The 11,154-nt window shown below is 40.2% G+C and overlaps 1 protein-coding gene across 3 annotated transcripts in view; it reads right to left on the bottom strand.

Moving 5' to 3' along the window:
• Positions 1-204: 204 nt before the first annotated feature.
• Positions 205-11,154, bottom strand: part of MKX (mohawk homeobox) — a 75,211-nt gene continuing 64,261 nt past the window's right edge. For 2 of the 3 annotated variants that reach the window (XM_011981224.1, XM_011981226.1), the window contains exons 6-7: positions 2,853-2,886; positions 205-2,747 (exon numbers count right to left, since the gene is read on the bottom strand). In XM_011981224.1, the coding sequence (XP_011836614.1) occupies positions 2,561-2,747; positions 2,853-2,886 (221 nt within the window). In that variant the 3' untranslated portion in view covers positions 205-2,560. The remainder of the gene's footprint in view (positions 2,748-2,852; positions 2,887-11,154) is intronic. The other variant, XM_011981227.1, reaches the window with a different exon arrangement.

Raw genomic sequence — 11,154 nt, 5'->3', positions numbered from 1 at the left:
AGCATCACACTCCCTTTTCCTCAGTCTTTAAAAGCTGGATTGGTGGCCTAAGGTGATGAAATTCAAACCTAATACAAATGCAGCACTCCCATATCATATCCCTTAACAGTCTAAGGAGAATTGCTGCATATAATGGGCCCGTCTGTTCTACTGCTTCATCTACCTGCTCAGCTCTCAAAGGAAAACAAAATCCATACGATCATTGAGGTCTAGAAATTAACTTTTATTTTAAATCTGTCAAGAACTCCTGGCAGTTATTAATTTTATTAAAATGATTACATATGGCAAAACAAAGAATAGAGGTAATTCTATTTCTCTACAACATAAATTATGAGTTAGATTTTCAGCTGCCGGCTCAGCATTGTTCAAGATTCTTTTAAAGGGCTGGGGGGATTTTAATATCCAGAAAATGTTAAAGCAGCAAAAGAAAAAATAAATTAAAAAGTCATTGCAATTGGAGATATTGCCAAGGATGTGCTTATTATAAAGTCTTCTTGACGTGTTAATTATAAAATCTTCCAACCTTTGGTATTAAAAAAAATCATGTGAATAGTTGTCCTATATTGCCTTGTCATCTATAATTTATAACAGAGAAGAAATTTGCTGATTTTTTTAAAAAGACGGCAAACATGAATCATGACTCATTCAAATAAAATACAACCAGCATTCATTCCTCTAACTGAAATATGTCAAAACAAAAACACTTTTATTAACATATTTAATACCAGAATAACTTATAATAGTATGAAAAAGAGTGAAGTATTTGTCTTTAGTTTTCATTGACATGCTCACATTTTGGCAAAATTGTTTTGTAAAGATTCCAAAGTTTGTATCAGAGATCTCTAACTATTTAAGGATGCAAACCAAAAGAACTCATACTTCATCTGATCATACAGTCATAACTTATATATTTTGCTTTGCGCTTACTGTTACTGCAAACAGCAATTTAGAAAACAAAGTAAAAATATATATATACACAAAATATTTTTATATCAAATTATCTTCATTACACTAAATAAATCCAGTCCCCAAATGCTATGTTACATGAAAAAGTGTCCTACAATTTATATCAAGACTGATACTGTCCATCAACTAGAGCAGCCTTTGGTTTTAAAAGCATTTTGCAAAATAAGGAAAAATGTCACCACTTGGCTACACTATTGACCCTCATTCACACTGACAAAAATGCTTTCCAGTTTAAAAAAAAAATAGATTACATACCCAGAAAAAAAAATCCCATCATAAAAGAGTCAAACCGTTTTTACTTCTCTGTAGCACATACCCTCTGTTATATTTGGCATTTCCACTGTTTATTCAAGTTTCAGGTCTTCCCAAGCTGATTAGAATATTATTGTTTAGTTGAGAAAGATAGTCTTCTTTCTTGATATTGATTGTTCTCACTCAATGGTAGTCTAATTTAGAAACAAAATGTTTTCTTTCAATGCACGATTTCACTTCACTTTTACATTAATGTCCAACTTGGCAAAATTCAAACTGTTCAATGTTTTGTTTTCCATATGTTTTAAATTTAAAAATCAATTTTATGTATGTGTATGTATAGCCGCACAGAGATACATTTCTTTCATTCTCTTGTTCTCGCTGCAATACAAATTGTCCATCAGCAATTGTAATTTGAAACGAATCAAATAAAAGATTTTTAGTTATACCATATGAACACAGTTTCCATCACAAAAAGACAGTGAGCTCTAATGCAAACAGGATTATGTTTTAAAACTACAGGTTTAGTTTTACACAGGAAAATTTTGAGTTATTTATATAATAAAGTTGTTTTTTTTTTTTTTTTAAACTTCAGCAGAACTTGAGAAAAAAATCCAGATTAATTCTAAAGGGCTTTGTGGTACTTTCCAACAGTGCTTGAAAAAAAGTTTTCCTGATCACCATGTATTCATTGAAATTTTAAATTAACTTGAAGGAATCACTTCTTAAATGTACAACGTTATGTGGATCGCTGCACCTTGAATTTTGGAAGTTTGTAACATATCAGATATGCAGGCAAGATACATGCATAAAAGTCTCACTGTCACTCTGAAAAGCACATTGAACAATTTTCAATACTGTAGACTTTTTTTAAAAGGAAGATTTCATTTGGGCTGAACAGATATCCAAGTTTTAACTTGTGAATTATTGAATGCATTTCAAGGGCTTTCAGCGATTCTGGTTTCAGTCCTGGAATGATTAGGTCCATCTGGAATGATGCACACAGGCTAATAAGCATATGGCGTTGGCATTTTGAGGCATAGCTGTTCAACTATGCCCACGTTGGAGCTTATTTTTGGGAAGCAAGGCACTTACTGTAATGGTAATGCAGACATTTTATGCATAGTTTGAGTAACATAAAATAAGTTAATATTTTTGATTAAAATGAGTTTTTTATAATTTATATGTCTTTTACAGAAGCAACTAAATGATATATTTGGGATAATTAAAAATAAGAAGAGGTTTGGGAGAGAGTCATTTTCATCCCTGCTTCGGCTCTTAGGATGAGGGTTGACGAAAACACTGGAAAGAACATCCATTGGATCTGAAAAGCAACAAGCTCTTAAAACTGCTGCACCAGCGGCACTTTGACAGTCTTTACTTCTGCTATATGGGACGACTTCTGGATGATGCAGCTGGTAGTTCCCTGCAGTTTGTCCTTTCCCTGTGCAAGATTTGTTAAGGCCATAGCTGCGTTGATCTCCTTCCAATACGTGTCATCTTTGCTCGGTCCCTTTCTGTTAGCTGCACTGGAGTTAAGCAAAACAGAAAGTAAACGATCAAACTCACTGCAGTTTGCATTGAAAATGTCATCGCTGAAAAGCAGGCACGGCCAATGGGAACATTTTGCTCACCTGTCACCCTTATTGGATCCGTTTTCCAGAGTGTCTGTAAAGAAAAGCAAAAATTCAGTTATTTTTATTTTTTTCCTTTCTTTTCTCATCTCAGGAGTTTCATCACTAATGACCAGAAGTAAAAGTTCTTCAGGAAATATAGTTGAAAATTAGTTAGCTTTTAATAAAGATAAAGCAGTTTGTATTAAGATGAAAAAAATTGCAAAGGGGCAGAAATAAGATGACAGTGGGTAGTAAAGAATAAAAGGGAGCTCTCATAGCTATACAATAATCTGAAGTTATTTACTCTGAGAAATTGGGGCCTTTTGGATCAGGAGACAAGCAGCATAAGGAAAAAAGTGCTGACTGTGCCTGGGGCCAGGTTCTGGCCTTCCCCTACTATCCACCTGCAGTGTAACTTGGGGGCAGATTATGACCTCCCACAATGTCTGGGATTCAGTTCTCTAACTATCAAATCAGGGAGTTTTGGCTGGGCACAGTGGCTCATATCTGTAATCCCAGTACTTTGGGAGGCCAAGGCAGGGGGATTGCTTGAGCCTAGGAATTCGAGACCAGCCTGTGCTACATCGTGAGATCTCATCTCTACTAAAAATAAAAATAAAAATAGCTGGGTATGGTGGGTGTTCACCTGTATTCCCAGTTACTCAGGGGGCTGAGGTGGGAGGATGGCTTGAGCCCAGGGGTTGAAGCTGCAGTAAGCAGGGATTGTGCCACTGCACTCCAGCCTGGGCAATAAAGCAAGACCCTGTCTCTAAGAAAATTAAAATAAAAAACTGGGGGTTCTAGACAAACTTGGGGGTGCTTCTGGCTCAATGATTCTATAATTTCATGGTTATCAAATTTTCTTTTTTCTCTTTTTTTTTTGAGAAGGCGGCTTGCTGTGTTGCCCAGGCTGGAGTGTAATGGTGTGATCTCGGCTCACTGCAACTTTCACCTCCCGGGTTCCAGCAATTCTCCTGCCTCAGGCTCCTGAGTAGCTGGGATTACAGGCACCTGCCACCATGCCTGGCTAATTTTTGTATTTTTAGTAGAAACAGGGTTTCACCATGTTAGTCAGGCTGATCTTGAACTCCTGACCTCCTGATCTGCCTGCCTCGACCTCCCACAGTGCTGGGATTACAGGTGTGAGCCACCGTGCCTGGCCAGTTATCACACATTTATTTCAGACAAAGGATGGGCAAATAGTTCCCTCTGCTAGTTAGCAAATGAGTAACAGACCCAATGGCGATAGCAATACAGGATTTCCTGGCATATTTATTAGAAGAAGCAGGCACCAGCCCTCAATTTCCAAAAGAACGCCTCCTCCTGCTGCTGCAGGAAAGGAAAGTTAGGATGCTAGCTTTTGCTTCTACACTCACATCTTTGGTTTAGATTTGCTGCTTCACTCCGAACACGAATGTCTCTCAACACCACATAAATATAAAGAACCCACAAAAATGGGTTCTCGAGCTCCTTAGGCTAAAAGAATCTGGTATGAGTAACACAAAAATTTCCCTACTGAAGGGAAAGATGTAGGGGGGTGGTAGATAGGCTACTGGCATGGCGTCCTAGCAAAGGAGTAGGGTTGAGACTCCAAAACCAGACAGTGGGTGAGCCCCTCTTCATCACCATCATCATCCACAACAATAATCAATATTACCAGGGAGCTACTGCACGTGGCACTGTGCTCCACACAGGAAACTTGGAAGATGCAAGGCCCTCTGCTAGTTCTATGGCCTTTACAAAACTGTCTTTTCCTGCCCTTAGTCCTCTCCCTTCCTTTTACCCCACCTCCCATCCCCGCCAACCCAATATTTCTCACAATTTCTTTTTCTCTACACCGCTTAAGGATAGTTAGGAAATGCATCCTAATTTCCAATTCTGAGCTCTAAGAGAGTCACAGAACTAGAAGAGGTTTGAGAAGAATAACGTCAACACGATCGTCATATAGTCTAAGCAGGGCAAAATTTCCTAGGGAAGAGGTGGTCAAGAGAAAACAAATGACATGACCATGAGGCAGCCAAGCTTCAATACCCTGTCTGAAGGAAAAGAATGGGGAAAGCCTGCTGACATATCCTGAGTTCAGCCTTAAGGTGTAGACCACGAGACAATCATGGGTCACTCTGAGCTCTTTTCACAACCCTTCACCTAAGGAACTTAAATAAACAAGGCGAACAAACAAAACAAAAGCATTTAGTGAACAAATGGCAAGGTGGTTGTGAAGAACACATGAGATCATGTGTGTCTGGCCCAGAATGGAATGACGAGTGTTAGTTCCCTTGGTCTCCTTTCACTGACTACTCAGGCGGCATTTTATAAGGTTTGAGGGATCCTTTGGGGGAAATAATTGGATCTGTGAACAGTTAGATCGTTACCTTCTGCAGCTCTGCCAGCTTCTGGCTCTTACAGGGTCAGCCTGGATGCTTAGCTATACCTCTGCTACTTTCCATAGTTTTGCAATTATAAAGTAACTCATGTAAATGCAGGAAAAGAATGATCATTTGTAATTTACAGAACTCTGATACTACTGATTTACAGATCATTTACTACGTGCCAGGCACAATTCTGAGCACTTCGTGGCCTAATTTATTTATGATTACTGACTTTGTGTATGGATAACAAGCCTCCACGGTATCTGTGAAGTCATTTTTTATCGAGTTCTATTCTCCTATCTGTAAATCTTCACTCAGTGAGGACAGAGACAAGGTGCTACCAGAACAGAGAACAAGTCAAGGCTTTCGTCTGGGAGAAGGAAAGCCAGCAAATTGCACATTTCACAGAGGAAAAAAAAAAAATGAGTTAGGCCTTTGCTCCATTTTGCCCACAAATTGCAACAATTCTGTTGCCAAAGTGAAGCAATAGGTTATGGAGATATTTATTCAATGGAAAGACTTGGCAAAAGCAGAGTAAGTTCCATGAGGCTTAAATAACGTTAGGGAAATAACAAAACATAATTTAGAGAAGACTATGTAACTGACGCTCTGGCTCCCAGATGAAGCCATCTCACATAGGCGAAGGAGACCAGAACCCGGTTCCCTATCTGAACTGTCAACCTCAGAGTGGTTACTGCACACACAAGAAGAAAGCCTGTGCCTATCAAATACGTTATGGGTTACAGAACCTGTCAATGCATCAATGCCATCAATGTATGGAGCCTGCACGTGGAAGGAGAAGATGTAATTCATGGCTCAGGTCCACGGACAGCCTCTATTTAGGATGAGGAGTTGACTTGCATGTCTTGCAGCATCGTGAGCGCCTGGCTGTGGCTAGCACTCCCTGTGGCTGACTCCTTGGACTTGTTCCACTGAGAAACATGTTTACTACAGCCAACTGTGAAATTATAAAATTCTGCTTACTCTTTGGGTGTATGTGTTTGACACTTTGGTGCCTATGAAAATACCTTTGAAGTGCAAAAACGTAGACTCAAATCCCCATGCAGGTATTCTTAATTAGGTTTTACAAATCTCAACAATGTACTATACAGGATTCAATACACTGAATTCTGTATTTTATTTTTCAGGCAGATGGGCACATTCAATGTCACTAGGTATAGATTGGGTTCCTTTCCAGTAATAGAAGAAAATTGTTTTACATCACACACTGGGGCCTTTTGGGAGGTGGGGAGCTGGGGGAGGGAAAGCATTAAGAGAAATGCCTAATGTCAATGACAAGTTGATGAGTGTAGCAAACCAACATGGCACATGTATACCTATGTAACAAACCTGCACGTTGTGCACATGTACCCTAGAACATAAAGAATAATACAATAAAAAAGAATTTCTATTTAAAAAAAAGTAATGGAGAATAGACACATGTTACTTCTCTATCAGTAGTCAGTGTGAAAACTGCATACAACAAAACTCAATCTCAAAGACTGAAATCCACCAGGAAAAGCTGCTTACCACCACTTGGGAAGTGCCGGGGGTGGGCAGTCTCTGTGCCCAAAGTGCTTTTAGTTCAAAAAATGAATTGATGTTAGAAGGGCACGCTTTTCCTGAGGCTGTTACTGGTGGGCTGCCCAGTGTCACTTGGGTATTTTGTAGTCCAAGAGCCACCTCCTGTGGAGTAATGTGTGCTGGTTCCCAGAAAAGCCAAACCGGCAAAAGGAAGATAGCAAACAGAGCCCTTTGACTCTGAAACATTTGTGCTTTTTTTTTTAGGAAAGCAAGGACTCGAAAGATCTGGGAGACTGGGGAGATTTTTTTTTTTTTCCTACTTGTTGTGCTAAGATGAAATCTGGAGAAATGTCGCAGTTTTTAGCGAACTGATATCATTTGAGGGGAATTCAGAACATTTACAATCTTCTCATTATACTAACTGGCTGTATTAATGTTGTAATTTTTTTTTTCTTATGCTCTTTCCCTTTGAAGTAAAAACTTATCAGCTCTTCTCTGGCTCAAGTGTGCTGTGTCTTGTGTCTTTTCAGCTCATGGTCAGTATTTGAGGTGCAGTGGGTCTGTGTACCCCACCCCTGGTGGTCATGGGGGTCCTGACACATCTGTCCACTGCTGACAGGTGGTCTCACCGGCTCCACTTGAGAAGTGGCACCTAGTAGCTCCAGAAACAATCAGACAGGAGAGGGAAGGATCGTGCATGTTGCTGAAAGAGGGAAAACGCAAGTTGGAGCTAGCTCCTGGTATGTAGACTCTTGAGAGCAGTTCATTAGCATGCACAGACTCAGGGTCTGACTGCCCCACATTTGGCTCGGCTGTGTCTCTTACTCTGCAAGTAGCTTGGCTCAGCCTCTCCAAAGTCTGAGCTAAAATGCCTCTTTAGATTCCAAGGTTCCAAAAATCAGCTACGCTGTCGATTACCATAAAAGCAACTGGTTGGCAGGAACGGCTTATTGAACCAGCCAAAAGAGCGTGTTTTAAGACGAAAAAAGAAAAGAAAAGAAAAAAAAAGAGGTGTGTAGTTAGGAAAATCTTGGATGCTGCAAAACCCAAACCATGTTGAAACTTAAAGTGGGGCTATCCTCAGTTTGGACATGTGTTTCCTTCTACAGTTAAGTAGAGAAAAAAATTATACAGAAAACCCAGTTCCAATGCAACTCGAGATATCTGAGCAAAAAGCTCTGCGGCCAACTGTGAAAAATGCAACTCAGAAGCACATCAATTCTGATATATATTCCCGATGTTATATTTGTAGCCATAAAAAGAGACAAAAATGTGGCCAAATCTTTTTCTCTGAGGTTTTTAAAAAATTTAATAAATAGGCCCTAAAGGGAAAAATGTTTTTGTTTCACATATGCCACTGAAATGTAAATAAAATGAGGCGAGATTAAGAATTCAGGTTTTTAAATTAAACAATCGAAAAATTATATATGTTTCCCTAAATTAAAATGGAGGGAGTAGAAGAAAGAAAACTTTTGAGATCACGGAAAGGGAAGTAAATGAGTCAGTGAGAAATCATCACTGAAATAGCTCAGCCAAGGGGGAAAACAAAGACAGTCCACTAGGATTATTTGAGTGGGAAGAAGAAGCCACTCATATTTTAAAACAACAAAAGAAGGTACAGTTGTGCACCACCTAACGATAATTCGGTCAGTGACAAACCAGGCATATGACAGTGGCCCAGAAGATTATAATGGAGCTGAAAAATTCCTGTCACCTAGTGACATCATAATGTGGTCGTGCCACACATTGCTTATGTGTTTGTGGTGATACTGGTGTAAAGAAACCTACTGAGGCCGGGCGCAGTGGCTCACGCCTGTAATCCCAGCACTTTGGGAGACCGAGGCGGGTGGATCACTTGAGTTCAGGAGTTTAAGACCAGCGTGGCCAACAGGGTGAAACCCTGTCTCTACTAAAAAATACAAAAACTTAGCCAAGCATGGTGTTGCATGCCTGTAATCCCAGCTACTCAGGAGGCTGAGGTGGGAGAATCGCTGGAACCCGGGAGGTGGAGGTCGCAGTGAGCCAAGATCTCGCCATTGCACTCCAGTCTGGTGACGCAGCAGGACGCCATTGCAAAACAAACAAACAAACAAACAAACACACACCACCTACTGAGCTGCTAAATGTATAAAGTGTAGCACATAAATTATGTACAGTACATAATACTTGATAATAAATGACTATGTTACTGGGTTTATGTATTTACTATATTTTTTATTGTTATTTGAGAGTGTGCTCCTTCAACTTATATTTCAAAAGTTAACTGTAGCTGGGCACGGTGGCTCATGCCTGTAATCCTAGCACTTTGGGAGGCCGAGGTGGGCGAATCACTTGAGGCCAGGAGTTGAAAACCAATCTGGTCAACATGGTGAAACCCCATCTCTACTAAAAATACAAAAAAATTAGCTGGGTGTGGTTGCGGGTGCCTGTAATCCCAGCTACTTGGGAGGCTGAGGCGGAAGAATTGCTTGAACCCAGGAGGCAGAGGTTGCAGTGAGCCGAGATTGCGCCATTGCACTCCAGCCTGGGCGACAGAGCAAGACTACATCTCAAAAAAAAAAAAAAGGGTTAACTGTAAAACAGCCTCAGACAGGCCCTTCAGGAGGAATTCCAGAAGAAGGCATTGCTATTATTGGAGATGACAGCTTCATGCGTGTTATCGCCCCTGAAGGCATGGAGGTGGAAGACAGTGATTTTGACGAGCCTTACCCTGTGCAGGCCTAGGCTAATGTGTGTGTTTGTGGCTTAGTTTTTAACAAAAGTGTTTAGAAAGTAAAAATAAGAAATGAAAAATTTTAATAACAGGAAAAAGTTTACAGAATAGGATATAAAGAAAATATTTTCATACAGCTGTCCAATGTGTGTGTGTTTTAAGCTAAGTGTTATTACAAAAGAGTCAAAACGTTTTTTTAAAAAGCTTAGAAAGTAAAAAGTAACAGTAAGCTAAGATTAATTTATTATAGAAGAAAAAATTTTTTAAATAAATTTAGGGTGGCCTAGGTGTTGAGTGTTTATAAAGTCTACAGTAATGTAGAGTAACGTCCTAGGCCTTCACATTCACTCACCACTCACTCACTTACTCACCCAAAGCAACTTCCAGCCTTGCAAGCTCCGTTCATGGTAAGTGCCTTATACAAGTGCATATTTTTTTTTATTTTTTACCAGCAGTCCTAAACCTTTTTGGCACCAGAGCCTGGTTTTGTGGAAGACCATTTTCCCACAGACCAGGGAGGGAGGCAGTTTCAGGATAAAACTGTTCTACCTCGGATCATCAGGCAATAGTTAGATTCTCATAAGAAGCGCACAACCAACCAGGCGCAGTGGCTAGTGCTTGTAATCCCAGCACTGTGGGAGGCTGAGGAGGGTGGATCACAAGGTCAGGAGTGTGAGACCAGCCTGGCCAACACAGTGAAACCCCATCTCTACTAACAATACAAAAATTAGCTGGGTGTGGTGGCAGGCACCTGTAATCCCAGCTACTTGGGAGGCTGAGGCAGGAGAATCGCTTGAATCTGGGAGGTGGAGGTGGCAGTTAGCCAATATCTCATCGCACCACTGCACTCCAGCCTGGGCAACAGAGCTAGACTCAGTCTCAAAAAAACAAAAAAAGAAAAGAAAAAAAAGAAAGAGAAGTGCACAACTACACACGCAGTTCACAATAGGGTTCGCGCTCCTGTGAGAATCTAACACCAGCGCTGATCTGACAGGAGGTGGAGCTCAGATGGTAATGTAAGCGATGGGGAGCAGCTGTAAATACAGATAAAGCTGCTTATGCAGCTCCTGCTATGGAGCCTGGACTGCTACTGGTCTGTGGCCTGGGGGTGAGGGGCCCCTGTTTTATACCATATTTTACTGTGTCTTTTCTATGTGAAGGTATGTTTAGATACATATATATATATATATTTTACTTCATTGTACTACTTTTCTACCCTTTGAGAAAACCCAATTGATACGTAAAACATTTCTTCTAGTGAGTAGGAATTACTTTCTATATTTTTAAAGTATTCATTATTATAAGATTCCCAAAGGAAATCAGGTTCCATTTCTGTTAACTCTTTTTTTCTTTTTTTTTTGTACTTTAAGTTCTAGGGTACATGTGCACAACGTGCAGGTTTGTTACATATGTATACATGTGGCATGTTGGTGTGCTGCACCCATTAACTCGTCATTTACATCAGGTATATCTCCTAATGCTATCTCTCCCCCCTCCCCCCTCCCCACAATAGGATCCAGTGTGTGATGTTCCCCACCCTGTGTCCAAGTGATCTCATTGTTCAATTCCCACCTATGAGTGAGAACAGTATTTGGTTTTCTGTTCTTGCGATAGTTTGCTGAGAATGATGGTTTCCAGCTGCATCCATGTCCCTACAAAGGACACGAACTCACCCTTTTTTATGGCTGCATAGTATTCCATGGTGTATATGTGC

The sequence above is a fragment of the Mandrillus leucophaeus genome, unplaced genomic scaffold, assembly GCF_000951045.1.
Source record: "Mandrillus leucophaeus isolate KB7577 unplaced genomic scaffold, Mleu.le_1.0 Scaffold2218, whole genome shotgun sequence".
NCBI lineage: Eukaryota > Metazoa > Chordata > Mammalia > Primates > Cercopithecidae > Mandrillus > Mandrillus leucophaeus.
Note: the sequence above shows the minus strand (reverse complement) of the source record. Positions and strands in the feature narration are given on the sequence as shown.